General features: G+C 43.1%; 1 protein-coding gene across 2 annotated transcripts; it reads right to left on the bottom strand.

The window, feature by feature from the left end:
- Nucleotides 1–5,461: 5,461 nt before the first annotated feature.
- Nucleotides 5,462–14,875, bottom strand: PFDN4 (prefoldin subunit 4). Of its 2 annotated transcripts, none has more exons than XM_007185277.2 (4): nt 14,647–14,875; nt 8,462–8,569; nt 7,493–7,633; nt 5,462–5,853 (listed from the first exon to the last, which is right to left on the bottom strand). In XM_007185277.2, the coding sequence occupies exons 1-4, from the start codon at nt 14,668–14,670 to the stop codon at nt 5,722–5,724; spliced, it is 405 nt and encodes a 134-aa protein (XP_007185339.1). In that variant the 5' UTR covers nt 14,671–14,875; the 3' UTR covers nt 5,462–5,721. The 2 variants fall into 2 exon arrangements, with proteins under 2 accessions (XP_007185339.1, XP_007185338.1); XM_007185276.2 differs by lacking the exon at nt 14,647–14,875 and adding an exon at nt 13,480–13,609.
- Nucleotides 14,876–17,782: the final 2,907 nt, after the last annotated feature.

Here is a 17,782-nt window from a genome sequence, read left to right as displayed (position 1 = left end):
GAGGTTAACTATTAAGTTGCTACAAGAATTGGCCACGTGAATTCTGCTCCTGCATTTCTTCTGAAGCAGGTGTTGAAGTTAACATCTACTCCACTGCTCCAAGTCAATGACCAATAGGGGAAAATTTTTTTTCAGAGTTTAATCCTTTGAAAAACGTTTTTTTTTTCCTTTCTCCTGAGATACTGGTATGTATCACTCTTTCTAACGTGGTATTTACTCATCACTTTTCTTTCTTTGCCTTAGCTGCCAGAAGCTCAGAGCATGTTAATCTAACGTGCGGATTCTGGGCCAATTTATTTACTTTTCTCTTTCTTACTCATTTCCATTCTTTCTTTTCCCTCTTCTTTTAATGTTATGTTTATATTTTATATATACATACACATATACATTTACACGAACATTTGAGAAGCTATCTGAAAGTCTTTTTCATCAGTAAAAGGACACAAAATCACCAAAGAAAAGAAGTCTCAGCAGTACAGTCTATGCATTCATTAACAGCCCATTTGCTAGCTAAGCTGTAAGACTTGGGGCAAATTGCTTATCCTCTATAAACCTTTTACCACACCTGTACCATGAGGGGTAATAAGAGAATCTATTCCAAAGAGTTATTGTGAGAAAGGAATTAATACATAAAAAGCATTCAGAACAGTGTCAGCATATAAGCCCTCAATGCTCGTTCTTAGTATCATTAGAATTAATCTCAGGCATCAGAATGCAGGCTCTACAAGAGAACTAGTTACTGAGAAACACCTACAAACAAACAAGTCCTAATTACTGTCCTCCAAAACTTTTATACCAAATCTTTAAACCGAATTTCAAGTTCTGCCCAGTACGGGTGTATGTGCATGTGCATTTGTGTGTCTGTGTATCTGTGCGTATCTAATTTTAATAAAGAATTGTGGTTTTAGTTGTTACTGGTTTTCTACCTTTAAAAATGGAGAGTTACAATACTAAGTTCTATGTCAAATGACACAAAAAAATGTTGAAAGTGATGCAGTTAAATATCAGTAACAACCTCACAACACACACTTCTTTCCGTAACTAACACAGTTTTATAAACACTTGTGATTGTGAGTGATTTCACATTAGCATGAAAGATTCACACTGAATATAACATATTGAAAGTAAACAGCTATGTACCCACGACCCAGCCTCCTGTCTTTGCCTCCCCAGTCATATCTTCTTCCCTCTCCAGAATTAATCACTATTCTGAATCTTTTTTCTATCATTTATTCCTCGAGGAAGAGCTTTTATAAAATGTAAACAGAATTGTGCGTTTTCCCGGTTTACTGTTCATATAAGCACCGTGTCATCCTTTTCCTTCACATGGACCCTTCCCCTGCTGTGCTTCTTTATCTCTTGTCCCTTGATTTTTCCATCATTTTCTCTCCTGGATTCCTTGCCATCTCCTCCTACATGGACTCATATATTCCCTGATCTTAAAAGCGAAAACAAACCCAAAAAACGTCCTTCCATCGACACAGTAATGGCATTAAATGATAGTCCATCTCCTTCCTTCCACTGTTAACTTTCTTGTAAAGATCCTTTTCACTTCTGCCTCCAAATCTCAATCACCACTGCTTAATCTTTTATAATCTGCTTACCACCAGCAAGCAGGACACTTCTAACTACCCTCACCCCTAAGCAGGATGGGTCAGTCTTCTTTGATGCTCCGGTATCTTGTTACTCTTTTCCCCACTAAAACTATGCATTGAGAATTCTCAGTTGGTGTTTGGTTTCTCCCTCCCAACCCCACACAGACTGAATTACTGGAGCCGGGATAGTTCGTTAGCTGAATCACAATCACCTGGAGGGCTTGTTAAAACACTGGGTTCCACCCCCAGTTTCTATAAATAGTTGTTGAAGGCAACTATTCTATCCGTCATCTCCCTCAGCATCATGCCCAACGGAGAAAATGATTTTTCAGGGTTTAGTCCTGCGAAAACCTTTGCACCTGTAAGATGTGTAAGATTCTACAACCCCCTCACTACTGCAGCCTCTGTCTCCTTTGCTGGTTCTTTTTCTCCCACCTGCATTCTTTCCTAAGTCCTCTTCTCTTCCATGACAAGCTACCTGGGCTGTCCAAGGTATGGCCCACGGACCAGCAATATCAGAATAATCTGGAAGCTTATTAGAAATGCAGAGTCCCAGGACCCAGCGCGAACCCACTGAACCAGAGCCTGCGTTTTAACAAAATCCCCCAATAGTGTGTGTGTACTTGAAACGTTAAGAAGCGCTTCTCTAGGATGAAAATAGTCCTAAAATATATCTCCCCAGTCCTGCATGGAGTGGAGACGGCCCCAGGCTCACGTGGAATCTGGGAAGTAGGGGCTCAAACGCAGACTCCCGCCTGTATCCTATAGGCCTGTTCCCCTCTGAGCCCCGACGGCGCGTTGCCGCCGGGGCCTGGTCAGCCGTCTTCCGCAGGCCCCAGGACGGGTCGCTGCAGGCAGGGGTTCCCAAACCCACTCTGGCTCCCTAGGCCTCGACCTCAGCCCACCTGTCTTCCCAACTTTAGCGTTCTGCCGCTGTCTAGGGGCGGCTCTACCGGGAGGCAGCAGCGCCTCGGGTTTAGCCCCGGGAAAAAGAAGTTTCAACCCACCTTCCCAACAGCCAAGTTTACATCGGCACAGGGCTGGCGTCCTAGCAACTCCAAGTGTCCAAAGCCAAACTCGGGCTCTTCTCTCATTCTCCCCTTTTCTCTGCTGGATAGACCAGACACTTCCGACTTTCCTGCCTTTGTTAACCATTCCACAGGCTTCCAGGGGTGCCGCAGGCTTCCGAGGGGCGCACAGGCTTCCGGAAGTAGCAAAGCCGAGCGTGGGCGGGCGCCCGGCAAGTATGCAAATGAGGGGAGTGGGCGGGGCGAACTGGAGAGCCGTTCTGTCCAATGGGTGAGCAGCTGAAGATGCCAGCAGGAAATGTGGTCCCAACGTTTGGCCAAACTCCATTCATGTGAGAGCTCCTGATTTTATTGTGGCAAGACACTTAAAAAAAAAATTTTTTTTTTTTAACTAGGAGCGCCAAAGAAAACCTATTGCAGGCTGTACTTGGCCTGTGCTCAAAACCAAGTTCTCTTTGGTTTCTCCTCCTTCCTGAACCTTCATCTCTCCAATCACTGTCAAGACCTACATCTCTCACCTTCTCTCCAGGTCCTAGCTTACTTTTCTTTCTTTTCCTCTGCCAACTGGATCTATGCACCAAATAAAGTGCAGTAACATCTGGTATCCCTTCCTCCATCACTTTGTAGTAAAACCCACCAAACAACTGCCAAATTATTCTAAAATATCCAATCATATATACCACCTTTCTACTCAAAGCCCTTGAGAAATTCCCCCTGGCCTCCAGCTGTCAAAACTCTGTATCAAATGGCATCCCTCCCTAACACCCTCCAACTTCCCATCCCTCCCCTAATTAGTCGTGGTTTTGAGTAGAGCTCTTAAGGCTTGGATAAGCCTAGTGGTGGTTGTGGAGATAGAAAGAAATGGACAGATTTGAGAAGTATTTAAAAACTAAAGTCAGCAGCACGAGCTCCTAAGACCCTCACTGCAGAGCAAATTATCTATTATTTACTTCCTATCAATGCCTGGATAAGACGTAGCATATTGTGCACATGAGTTTGCAAGCCAGCAGCCTGATGGTCAATTTTGTTCTACAAATATCTTTCGTTTAGCCTGCATTGCTTTAAAAAAAAAAAAAAAAGTTGCACTTTCTAAAACTAGTAATTGTATATAAAAATCAGGATTACTGTCCAAAAAAAAAAAAAAAGTGGTGACAAATCCAGATCAAAACTTCTACATGGCTGGATTTTATCAGATGCAGTACATTCAGTTCACAGCCTTCACCTTAGCCCAATTAATTTACTAATAAAAATAAGAAAAGGCTGACGGACACTTTAGGAATGAATTTAAGATGGGAATCAAATATTTCTGACATCCTTCATAAGTTTACTTCACAGGTACACTTTAAAAAAAAAGGTATAAAGTTAGCAATAATGTATCCCCCTCCCTCCCCCCATTAGATGTTTGTGTTTTTTTGTATTAGGCTTATTCGCTAATGTGGTTACAAAATTTTCAGTCCTGGCCAGTTTATACAATTCAGTTTCTGGCACATAAGTCAGGTGAGCCTTCATTGCTAACATTTCTAAAAGGTTCAATTTTAGCCAGCCTCTGCTGGATCTTCCAACTGGCCCTCCAGATCCATCCATTCACCTCCCACTGGGCCCCGCAAAAGACCGACCTCTATGGACTACCTCTGGATTCCCAATGGGTTTGGCCAGTGGTGGACACCAGCTGGGCTTTGGAGAGAGAATGAGGTCAGGGTGTCCAGTCCCCTGGCTCTGTCACTGCAGGGATGTCCCTGGCTGGCTGTGCCCCTCTTCAAAGGAAGGCAGCCCTTCCCTGGGTTCCAGAGTGAACTGGGTGGGGGTTCCCTCCCCGCCAGCCTCTGTGGGTACAAAACACTCCTAGCGCTTACCCTCCACCTTTGGAATCCTGGCTCCAATTTTCTCCAACTTTTCTAATTTGAGGGTGTTACCTATTTCCTGCTACAATACATTTCCCCAGTCTCACACTTCTAACCAAATGCACAGAAGAAAAAATATCCTTCTAAGAGTCATTTTCTAGAATTTGAATATCATTCTTTGGGAAAATTTGCAGCAATTTAAAAGTTTGCCTTTAAGTCGTGAAGAATTTTAGAATTATATATTCTACCTTTAAGCCTGAATTGTTTCTAAACGTTTAACCAAAACAATACCTATGCAATGCTTAGTCTTGAAAGTGAAAAAAATGACATTTCCTCTAAAACTATGGACATTTAATCCTCGAAGTATCCTCACTTGGGTATTACGATTCCTCCATTGGTATTTTGGCGTATCAGTGCCACCTGCTGGAAAGTTAATACAATTAGGTCTTCTAAATCCCAAAACGGTTATCTTTTGTGGGGGCAGTAGGGAGTAAATGTACTCTTTAAGGAAAAAAGCCTTATTTTTAAACACACAGCTGCTTAACTTCCACATCATTATCAATACAAACCCCAGTTAATTACAAAGCACTAAAATAAAATGTAAAACTTATAATTTAAAAAAAACCCAAACATCTCTTTCTATTGGTGTATCTCTGTTGTTCTGCTCCGTGTATGAAGTTCAACATGCCTCACTTGCCTCAGCATCATCTGGACTCTCAAACCAAGATCTATATGTGAAATACATATGCTCAGATGTAATATATACGACACATATTTAAAGAAAATATATACATATGTTTTAGTATATGACAAAGTTTTAGTTGTGAAGTGAGTAAGAGTAGACAGATGTAGGACCGGATCTTTCTGTAGTGCTTTTACCATCTCTAAGTGGCAACTGAAATAGACATAGTAGATGAACAACATGACACATGTTAACTGTTAAATTTTCTTATAATAAAAATTTCACATATATTCTAAATAATATAGAAACGTAAACGATTGCTTAACTGATTTTAATAACATGACATAAAGCCCCTACACTTGATATAATTGTTATGCAAAATACATAGATGAATACTGTCTTCTTTTAAAAATATAAAATAAATAAGCAAGACATGTGAAAATAGGCAAGTTTCCATTAAATAAATGAAAATTTTAAAAAAAGTTTTGCTTTCCATATCATTTGAAGAAGGGAAATTATCATTTTAAACAATATTCAAGTTTATTAAACAAATTAAAAAAAGTATTATAAAATGTTTAACTTTCATCAGCTTCAAGGTTTATGTTACTCCCAAATTTTGCATATAACTGAACTTTCAAATCTGCTAACACCCGCTGAATTGATTCCACTCTGGATTCTAAGGCATCAATTTCTTCTTGCAAATTTTTCTGGAAAAAAAAAATTAGTTTAAATTAATTCTATTCAATTGGATGATTTCTGAGCATCTGTGGATGAAATAATATTTGGGAAGAATTTTAGGTCAAAAACTTTCTAAACTTGGACAGGCAGCTAAATAACACTGATAATTAAATCTAAACCAAAAGTCTGAATGTGGGGCATTTTTCATTCATGATCTATATTTGCTTATTATAGAATAAATCAAGCTTTTCTCAGTTTTGGTTGACTTAAAAAACAGAATAAAATAAAAGAAAATTAATTCCTAAATTATCATATCCTAATAAAGAAAGAATGACATTCAAACATTTAGGGTAAACAGTTCACCACGGGCCTGGCTTCTGACACAGCCTTTTCCAACTCTCCACAAAAATAACTATGGAACTAGAGGAAATGATAAAAATTCACACACTCACCAATAATTAAAAGTAACAACTTATCGTCAAAACCTGGCAGAAATTTCCCTAACTACAAGGCCCCTGGAGTTAGACTTTGAAAGAGCAGTAATGAGAGCCTCATTTATGAAAGAGCAGCTTTGCCACACAAAATGCATGGAATGTCAGAAATTCCTTCCTGGCCAGGATCAAAAGGATTTTTCCTAAACATGACAAAGAAAAAAATGGAATCACACAAATAATATATGTACCCATTAATATCAGGAACAAAAGAATACCTAGTATTGACAACGTTATTATTTTAGAAATCTGGCCAGTGGTTCTCAAAGGGTGGCCCCCAGATCACCTGGAAGCTTGTGAGAAATATGAATTCCAGGGCTCCACTCCAGGCCTCCTGAATTAGAAATTATTGGGGTTGCGCTCAATGATCTGAATTTATAACAAGCCCAAATGTTGTCAATGAATCCATACTCTCACCCAGGAATTACACTTCTCTGATTATTTCCTTAAAAGAACTTCCTACACATGAACAAAGATTTAGGTTTAAGAACGCTCACCACAATACTCCTATAGGAAAACAGCAAAAACAAATTAATGTAACAACAGGAGGACAGTGGGCTGAATCAATGTCCACCAACATGACATTAAACAGTCATCAAAATTGATGTTTTTAAAACACGTGTAGCTGGCCTAGAACAGGCTCCCAGTGAAGATCTGCTGGATAAATGAACATTAAATAGAACAAGATAATACCCAACTAGGACATTAAGCGACCAAAACGTGAAGCAAAAGTACACAGAGAAAGAGGAGGAGAGAACATAAAAGAAATACATGAAAATGTTTACTATGGATGATTATCTCTGGGTAGTGGGATTACGGGTGACTTTTCTACTTTATAATATTCTGCACTTTCTAAATACTATTAACTTAGAACACAGGTTCTGGAGTCAAAGATCATTCCCTTTGTCACTTTGAGGAAGTCCCATAACCTCTCTAAGCCTCTATTCTTCTTCAACTCTCAACTGGGATTCCCAGTATTATCCCAGAGTCATCGTTAGGATTAAACAAAATCATGCTTACAAAACATTCAGAGCAGGCCTGGGACATTGTAAGAATGCATGAAATATTAGCTATCATCCCTTATTTTCCCTACACCTATACTTACACATTCTTTATAATGACATAAATCCTAATTTAAGACTTAGACTTCATCACCCAGGGAGAGACTCCAACATACCTTTGCTTCTTCTAACATTTCTTGTGTTTCTTCTTGAGAATGGCTAATGAAAACATCGCCAATCTGATAAGGTACCATTAAGCAGTCGTCGTCTGCAAGCATGATGTCCTCACAAGCATCTTCTAAATTCTGGAGTTGTTTCTGTAAATGCAAAAGTGAACGGCAATGAAGAATGTATTCAAAATCCCTAATAGAGGCTAAAAGCCAATTTTAATTTGGGGACCTCAACTCTTTGAGGGACTCTTTCACACAGGTATCATCACATTAAAATAAGTTTCTTACATTTTTAGATAGCATTTCATAAGGAAGCACGTAGCTCACTAACACACTGTCCTCTAGATAGTTCCAGATTGCTATAAGCCCCCTGTGATGGACAGTGGAGGTATCCATGGCCACTCAAAATGTCTCCTACTTTGTTTCCCACCTTGTGACTTCCGCCTTCCTATAGCAGAATAAAAACACGAACACAAACACAAACCTGCATTTCTCAGCTTTGCTTGATGATAGGATGAAAGCAAATAATAACATAAATTCCACTAATCAAAGACACCTGAACTGGACTTCAACTCAGGAGAGCTGCATGAGAAGAGGCTGGGCACAAGCCTCTGACACACAGGCTTGGGCACGGCGGCAGCCCAGTGTTCCGAGGACCGAGGGGCAGCGTCCCCATGGTGGAGGGGGCAGCTGGCTCTGGGATCAGTGGCGACAACAGCAGCTCCATCACCAGCCAAGTCTCTGGTTCTGGGACCTGCTCCTGGACCCTCAGCCGAGGGCCACACCCCTCAACAATCTGTACGCTATCTCACCTCCCTTAACCAACGTCTTCCTTCTTAAACTAACTAGAGTGTATTTTGTCATCTACAACAAAGAGCCCAGACAGATATAATCACATATTACTGAATTTAGTTTTAAAAAGCTATAGCATGAAGAACTTTTATTTTTCTTAAATAAGATCCGTATTTTCAATACCTTTTTTACTTCTATTTCTTCCTTCAGCTCTGTGATTCTACTTGTATTCCGTGCAAATTTGTTTATCTTTTGTTGATCTTCAAAAGTAACGTTGACATCTTCTGCAGCCTGAAAAAACATATACATTTTTTTGTAGAATTAATTTTAATGGAGAAGTTATAGGTTAGCTTTTAATATAACTCTGAAATAGCCCAATAAACTACTTGCCCTCAGAGTCCAGAATCACGAGAGGTACAGAGTATCACAAACACAGGCCTTACTAAGTTTCTGCTCCACAAGCTTAAGATTTGTTCATAAATCTATAACCTCTTCTGATATGCTATGGAGTAATGCCTAACGTGCAAAAACATTTCAAATGTAAATAACAATTAAGAATAAGTCCTGAATCGACACAGAGCAAAACTGCACTACCTTTAAAACTATTTTCCACCAGCCTCCACAGACTGCTGAGGGTTGTACCAGAAAATCAGAAACAGGGAAGAAATCTTGAGAGGAACTACTCTCCAGGGACTGCAGGCTTTGTAATAAGGAAGTGACAAGAACAGGAGTGTACCCATTTCTGGAGATAAATATAACTCAATTCAAACTTTCGAGCTGCATGGGACAAAATAAAAACCCATGGGAAAAAAAAAAAGAATAAATCCTGAATCAAGTCAGTCAACTTTTGGCCTAGAGCAGAATTTTTTAAGATAGCCCAGGGAACAAAAGTGATGTGATAATTTTGGTAAATGCCTTACACTAGTTTATTCTCTCAGAGTTAAAACTTGCTTAAGTTTATTGAGGCTATCAGAAGTCTGTTTCTATAATTTGTAATGTAACTGATATACTGGCTTGAGGGTCACTCTGCATTTCAGTGACTATATTCCACACACACACATTAAAAATTATGTTTAATGCAGAACTTGTTTATGTGTCTTAATTATGAATAAGGTGTAATTCCCTGTAAAATGATAAAAATTGAATATTTTTAAACTATGTGATTAAATTTGTAAATAAAATTAGACTACTTAGACGACAAAGTATCTATGAAACCATATAAATAACAGCTAACATTTACTGAGCATTTATTATGTGCCAAGAACTTTCTAAGTACTTTATTATCTCTGCTAATCCTCCAATCAGTCTTATTAAGTAGGAACATTAGTACCACTGTTCTACCGATGGAGAAAGCATGGCACAGAGAGGTTAAATAATTTGCCCAAAGCCACATAGCAGGTAAGTGGTAAAGCTCGGTTTCAACCCAGGTAATCTGGCTCCAGAGTCCAGACAGGTCCATGAGCTCTTGCAAATTAAAGGCAGAAGTGTGTGTGTGTGTGTGTGTGTGTGTGTGTGTGTGTGTGTATGTGCGCACGCGCACGTGTGTTTATACACACAATCATGCATATCTAGAAGAGGAACAGGAAGTCCTTGGTTTTAATCAGATTCTCAAAGGGGGACCATTTTTTTTTTTTGGTTCCTTCCCCTTTTCATTTTTTTTTTAAATTTTATATTGGAATATAGTTGATTAACAAGGGACCATATATTTTTAAAACACTTTTTTTAAATAACAGACTTCCTTAGAGTTTCCCCTCATTTATAAAAGAGGAACAAGGGCACTTGATGATAATTTAAAGCAGGAAAGAGACAGATATAGCTTCAACAAGGACTATTTAGGGCTCTTTTGCCAATAACAGTAATGGTTCACAATAACCACACCCCATCCTTTCACCCGGTCTCTCATGACAATTGACTTTTATTTCCTTTATTTGAGGCAACCTGTTGTCTCAAGCAGTATGGAGCTTGGTGATCAGAATATAAATGCAGACACCGAGAATTCAGCCTTCCTCTGACCCAAGCTCTCATCACCCAATAAACACGCATCAGCCCCATCATCAGACACCCAGCAGATATCATGAAAAAAAATCCTTTACAGTGGGATATACGTATAGCTTTGAATGTTCACCCTGGTGCATACTTTTTACATATATGGAAGTTGGGAAACACTGAGCTATGCTACAGAAGCCAAAGCAAAGTCCATATGCAGATATGTTGGCATTCAAGTCATTTGCCTGCACAAGAAGTCTCAACTCTCTAAGCCAACAGGGAACAGAGAATTCTAGAGTTCCTGCTCCTGCAGAATTTAAATATTGAGTCCTTGAAAGCCTGAATATGTATTTATAGATGCACTTGTCATGGTGAGGCTTTATCGGGGTAATCCCCATGAAAGCACCCAGCACAGGGCTGTCTGAAACACAACTGAGCCTTAATCCATTGTTTCTGAATTTGAATCTAAATCATGTTCCATCAGACTCACCGACACAGGGTTTCTGAAAAGTTGTGGAGAGTCTGGCCACCTGCCTTCTATCTTTCCAAAGCAGGAGTTTCCTGCTGTAGCCTCACCAAACGGCAGCCCCCAGCACACGCTGCACCCTGGAGTTCATTTCCTGAATGGTGGTTCTCTCCCTGGGGTTAAGGGCTCAAGTCGGGGTGTGAGGCAAACACAAGCGCTGGTTAAACCGCGTGCCACCCAGGGGAGGGCTGTTTACTGTGGAAAGTGAGAAGTCAGCACCCTCCCTGATTACAGCGGTGGCTTCCGTTTTAATCTCACTGATCTAGAACACTCCTATGTTGCTGGAAGCTCCATTTGGCAGGGAGGGAGTAATTCTAAACTGGGAGCGCACCGACTGTCAGAGGTCCATTTACCCCTGAAACTATGCAAAACGCTGTGTATTATATGTGCATTCTTCTGGAAAGGTCTCCATGGCTTTCATGAGATTCTTAAAGGGACCCACGCCCCCGAAGGTTAGGAGAGAAGCCAGATGTAGTTAGTACCGCTCACGAAGCCAAAGTAACTCAAGGAGGAAGGAGTTCCTTAGTGGTACCAGAGTGGTGGAGACAGTAAGAGTGGATTCAGATCCAAGCAAGCAGGAACCTTAGGCAAATTGCTCAGTTCTCTGGAGCCAACTCAGGTTTGTCATCTGTAAAATGGGGACGCTATTCCCACCTTGCAGAGGGGATAAAACGAGCACCTAGCATAGGGCCTGGAGATGGAGTCGCCTTTCAATAAACGACAGCCAAGTGCTTTATTTCCTGAATAACGTTTACCGAAAATCATTACGAAGAAGAACAGACCCAGACCCAGAGGAAAATTCTGCTAGGCTTAAGAGAAATATGACCGCCCAAGATTCAAGGTGAAAGTTAAAATTCCCTGCACTGTGACTGCACCCTTATCTGGAGCATCAGCCCCTCACGGGACCCCGGGAGGACAGCGACCCACCCTCAGTCATGCCCACGCTGACTCTGGGTTTCACCAGCACCATCTGGACCCACAGCGGGGTCCCTCAGGTTCTAAAAACCTAGGAGGAGGTTCCGACCAATTGTAGTCTGCTTCTATTTTTGTTTTTTAAAGGTTATCTACCCAGTTTCTACAATATAAAACTTTGCTTTGTATTTTTACTCACCTTCCCTGTGAACAGGCATTCATTTAATAATTACTTGGTGTTTCGTATGTACGAGGCACTGTGGAAGGAGGGTATTCATGAGTCCTCGCCTCAAGAATACTGGCACGCTTATATTCTAATGGAAGAGGTGTGCAAAAAGCAAGCGTTTCTGCTAGATAGTGATACATGTGACAGTGAAAGCAAAATAGTGTAGGGGGTGGAAGTGTTGAGGGGCTGGGGAGTGAAGGGAAGGTCAAAGGTGGCTTCTCTGAGGAAGAGACAGTTGTACTCAGGACGATAAACAGAAATCGGACTGTAGTACCTTTCATGGCCAAGAACCAGGTCTGAGAAAGCAGAACTCTGGAGATGACAGGACTGAATCATCTCACCTTAACTTCTCACCAGAAAAAGTCATGACCCACTGGGAGGTAATGGGTTACAAAGCACTCCAGACTGCAAACAATTTTTCTTAAACTCCAAGGGCTATCCTGTGATATTTCACTCTCACACATCGGCATGCCTCTGTTTTCTCTTACAGTCGGCAGAGAAAAGAGGCACATGTCGCTAACCTATCAGAAATTGTCCACAGCATTGGAAACCCCTACAGGAAGATGTTGCGTCTGTGAGAGTCTTATTAAGATAAAGAAGAAAACCTTATGTTTTGGCCGCCACCTACCCCTCTATAAGTTATTTTACCACCATGGTTCAACCTGCCCCCCACCCCGATTCTCTGTCATCCTGGCCCTCCTTTTATTAAATGCATGCTGGGCCTTTGCAGGAGGTACTCCAACTTTCTTTTCTGCTCCTCATGGAATCCTACAGATCACACCTTCTCAGGAAAGCCTCCCCTGACCTCAAAGCAGACCTTATTCCGGCGCTCATTTCACAAGCCCCTTTCTTTCATAGTTCTTATTGGAGCTGCAAATTTTACAGTTTTCTGTGTGACTACTGATTAACGCCTGCCTCTCCCCAAGAGCTTAAGTTCTACAGTGCTATAAGGACAAGGGGATAAAAACTTCGTTATTGTTCACCATTCTTATGTCCATCACCTAAAACTGAAACTGCGCCGTAGACCATGCTCAAAAAGTTTGTTAAATGAATGAAAGGAAAAAATGTTGGTGATCAAGAATTTTGCGATCAAGCCCAGGGTTCAAACCATTCTTCCACCATTTCCTCAACGTCTACTTCATCTCTCTGTACTTTAGTTTCTACATCTGTCGAATGAGGGTGAATCACAGCTAGTATCTTCCATGGAGTGAAAGGCCATACCTGACAGAGGGCCCAATATAAAAACAAAACAGAGGCCAAGTGACTCTCACATAGTTCCTGTCTGAATCGTCATGGCCCTAAACCCTACTCTGGTACCTGATTAAGAATTTGTGGATGACAGACCAGTAGGATGAGCAACTCACCCCAGTTTGCCTGGGGCTTTTCCCAGTTTTAGCACTCCCTCCATCTCAGGCAAACCTGGAGGGATTGGTCACCCTACAGCAAGAGCAGGTGGCTTAGACTATGAGGTGCCTTGAGCAGGAAAGCAACGGAAGCACATTCCCATGTGGTCTTAGAAGTGGAATGAAAGGAAACACACACGAGACCTACAGAGCAAATCCCTTCAGCCAGGGGACTCTCATCAGACAGCATGGAAGTTAAAAACACAGGCTCTGGAGGCAGAACATCCATGTTTATTTCTCTATATCCTAATTTTGCCTCTGTGCTTCCATTTCCTCATCTGTAAAATAAGGTGAAACACAGCATCACCCTTAAAGGAGTGTAAGATTAAAATAAACAATGTATACAATGTGCTTAAAACGGTGCCCAGCACACAGTAAAGCCTCAATAAATATCAGATGTTATTATTTCCTTGCCCCTCTCCATTTTTATTTTCTTTCTATCTAGATTTCTTTAAGCATCTGGGTAGACTTAACGAATTATAAGCCCTGAAGAGGCGTTCTGCTTGTTCAGTAGGATAAAAGGTGGGCTTTGGGAAAAACAAAATAAAACCTGAGTTTGCACTCCACCTCTGCTTATTAGCTGAGTCACTTTGAAGCCGCTCACCGCTCTAAGTTTCTCCGTCTGTAAAGTGGGGGGAAAACGTGCCCTTGCTAAATTGCTGGAAGGATCCGGGATAATAATAAACGGACGGCTTCTGGGCCCCGGCCCATCGTCTATCCTCAATAACAGATGGTTTTAGCCTGGAGAGCGCAGGGGCACCGAGTGTAGAGTTGAGTGGCTCAGGGGCCAGATAATCCGGGGATGCGGGTTCCTGCTCTGCTCCTTACAGCTGAGTGACCTTGGGCAGGTGACTCCACCTCTCTGGGCCTCAGCTTCCTTGCCTGCAAAGAAGGGTACCAGAGCGCCCACCCTTGTGAACTTGTAAGGGTTAAACGCGACGACCCAGGTAAAGCACCTGCGTTATGGCCAACCGGAGTCAACCGGACCCTTAGGCTTCCCACACCCCAAGGACAAGGTCTGGGCAGCGGGATCCTCAGACTCTCCAGGATCATCCTCAGCACCGCCAGAGGCGACCCAGAGCCCTCTAAGGGTCCCAGCCGGGGTGCCCCCACGGCCAGCCGGGGGCCCAGAAAGACCCCAAGACGCCGGGCGCGGGCAGGCCTCGGCCCGGGGCCGCCCTCAGGGTCGGGAGTCTCGGCCCCGAGCCCCGCGCCGGGCTTCAGAGCTGCGCGCCCCCGGCACCCCGCGGCCGGCCCCCCGCGGCCGACCCCCGCCCGCCGGCCGGGCATCCCGCACCCCGGGCGCCCCACTCACCGCCTTCTTCATGGTGGCCGCCATCTTGGGACTGGACTACGGCCCGAGGCGGGGGAGGGCCGCTAAGGTGTGCCTCGGCCCCGCGCCCTCCCTCGCTCCCCGACGACGCAGGACTCCCTCCAAACACAAAGTGGTCTCTACTTTCCCTCCGATTGGATCTTCGATCAGTGATTCCTAAGGTCTGGGACTCGGGGAGGACATGTAACCTGGAAGGACTTGGTACGTGCCTATTAAAGGGACAGGCGACTCCCTGTGGGCCGACAGAAACTGGGGTGGGTGTGGCGAGCGACCGCAGCTCCAGCAGCGGGCAGCAGGGGGCGCTCAGCGCGGCGGGGCCGCGAGCGGGCGGAAGGGCCGTTCCTTTCCACCCATCCCACGAACCGGGTAAGAAATGCACCTCCCTAAAAAAAGAGCTAAGAACGAATGACCTTGGCAACAGCATGAGAGATGTATGTGCCCTGATAATTCAGATGATAAAAAGGAGGAAGTACTCCTAGTAGTTAATTTTTTTCAACAATATTATTCAGCAATTACTGTATACTCTGACGCATGTGCCTCCCAATTCTTAAATTTTTTTGGTCTCAGGATCCCTTTACACTCTTAAAAATTTTTGAGGACCCTGAAGAATTTCTGTCGTATATTCTTCAACATTTATCATATTAGAAGTAGAATTTTTGAATGTATTTATTAACTTATAATTTTAAAATCCATTTCATGTTATTGTAAGCAACATTTTAAAATTAAAGATAACCATATTTTCCAAGACCAAAAAAAATATTGAGAAGAATGGCAGTTTTACATTCTTGCAAATCTCTGTAATGTCTGGCTTAATGGAAGTTTGGATTCTCATACCTGCTTCTGCGTTCAATCTCTTGCAATACGTTGTTTAATTGCTATATATGAAGAAAATCTGATCTCACGTAGATAAGTCGTTGGAAAAGGGAGGCCCTCGGGGATCCCCTGAATAGATCTCAGGGACCCCAGGGGTTTGAGAATTGCTCTGGACAAGTCTCCTTTCTCGAAGTCCCAATTTCCTCTTCGGGAAGTGAGGATAAGGGGGCCTTATAGCAAGCACACCCTGCCTTCTCTGCCACAGCCCTTAGCCCCACGTGGCATGGCCTGCTCCGTCAGGGTCCCAGCTCCAGAATCCAAGCCCTTTGCATTAGGTCTTCCCTGTGCTCAGCTCATATGTGCTCAATATATATTTGTGGAACGACTATGTTTTTTTTCAGGGTTGGATCTTTTCACAGGATCTGGCCTAGAGTGGAATCTCCATCAATGACACTCATTCATTTAAAAGATCACTAACTAGCCAAATTTAAAGGCGCTGCAGAAACAGACAGTGGAGGGGGAGATAGAACACAAAAGGGCAAAATCATTACAAATGGTGCCAAGCACCTGACGGGGGAAACAGATGAGGTGCCGAGACAGAGAAGAACAGAAGCGCGTGGTCCCGAGGGGTCTTTGGAGGTGGCCACTGAGTGAACAGAGAATGGGAGGAAGAGAGGAGAGGAGGGGTCTCTTATGGAGGAAGGAGGTACCTGGGCTGGGTCAACAGGTCAAAGACGTTGTCTTCCTGTGTTCAGACTTCTTTAATAAAATACCACAGACCGGGTGGCTTATAAACAATAGAAATCTATCTCTCACAGTCCTGGAAGCTGGAAGTCTGAGGTCTGGGCAACAGCATGGTCAGGTGCGGGCTGGTTCACAGCCAGCACCTTCTGGCTGGGTCCTCACACGGAGGAAGGGGCGAGGGAGCTCTCTGGTGTCTCTTTTGTAAGAGCACTAAATCCCTCTCTTGAAAGCTCCACCCTCCTGAACTCCACACCTCCCAAAGGGCCCACCTCCTAAGACATCACATTGGGCATGAGGATTTCAAGGTATGAATCTGGGGAGTGCGGAGGGACACAAACATTCAGACCAAAGCAGAAGTTACGGCTCCCAGCTGGATATGCTGTCGTCCTTGGCCTTCCCTTTATCATCACAAGATGGCTATTGCATCCTCAAGCGTCACGTCTTTATCCAAGAGGTGCACAGGCAGAGGGAAAAGGGGTCAGCACGTACCTTATGCACGTCAGCTTATGCTCCCTCTGACTCGCTGTCCTGTGCTCTCTCACTCTTGCTTTCTCTCGCTCTCAAGGAGAAATGTATTTCCCAGAATCTCCTAGCCCCCTTGCCTTTATGTCTGTCTTACACCCACCTCAATCACTGGCAAAAGCTACAGTATTAATGATTACCTTGAACAATGAGGACTAATTCCTCGAGGCTGGAAATATGGCTGCCGAAAAAGAAAACTAGGCTGGGTTTCTGGAAACAAGGAAGGGGAAGAAGGAAGTAAGGGTTGTTGGATTGGCGGCCAACAGTGTCCTCTCCTTGGGAGTTCAGTCATCATGGGGCTGTTCAAAGGGCTGGGTCAGCTAGGGGCTGGGCAGATAAGGAGAGCGTCATTGAACCTGGACAGATGGACGGTGGGCAGAACCGCCCCCAACCTTAGTGCTGAATTGGCTTCCTCTGCTTCGGAAGTCTTCCTTCTCGCTCCGTTTCCCGCCATCCCTACCCCCTTGGCTCCCCAGCCCACAGTATCCTTTGAGCTAATCGCCTTTCCTGCAGGAAAACCAGTGCTGCACGTGCAAGTGGGGACTTTCAAGTCTTCTACTAAGCATCCTCTCATTCCGTAATATTGACTGTTTCCAACATTTGCTTCTGTTTTTTTTCTCCAGCTTGAGTGTGTGTCCATACTTGTCTGGACTAACAAAAGAAAGAAGCCTGGGGTACAAATGAAAACAACAGGAGACTGCAGGCCAGAAAGGTAAAGCCCAATAAGCACTTGAAAATACTATCCCCAAGGGATGAATGAACGCATTCCCTTATACCAGGTTGAAAACTGGCCACCCAGTGACTGGATGCAAGATATGGGTTGTTTTCGGTTGCTTTTTTTTTTGACCCATACAGTATTTTTTTTAATTGAACCAACATTTGAAACTTAGGAGATTTCACTCAACAATGTTAGAGTTTTTATAGAAACAGACTCACAGACTTAGAGAACTTATGGTTACCAGGGGGGAAGTGTGGGGTGGAAGGGATAGATTGTGAGTTTGCGATTGACATGTACACACTGCTATATATACATTTTTTT

This window comes from Balaenoptera acutorostrata, chromosome 15, assembly GCF_949987535.1.
Source record: "Balaenoptera acutorostrata chromosome 15, mBalAcu1.1, whole genome shotgun sequence".
NCBI lineage: Eukaryota > Metazoa > Chordata > Mammalia > Artiodactyla > Balaenopteridae > Balaenoptera > Balaenoptera acutorostrata.
This window is presented reverse-complemented; position numbering and strand designations above follow the sequence as displayed.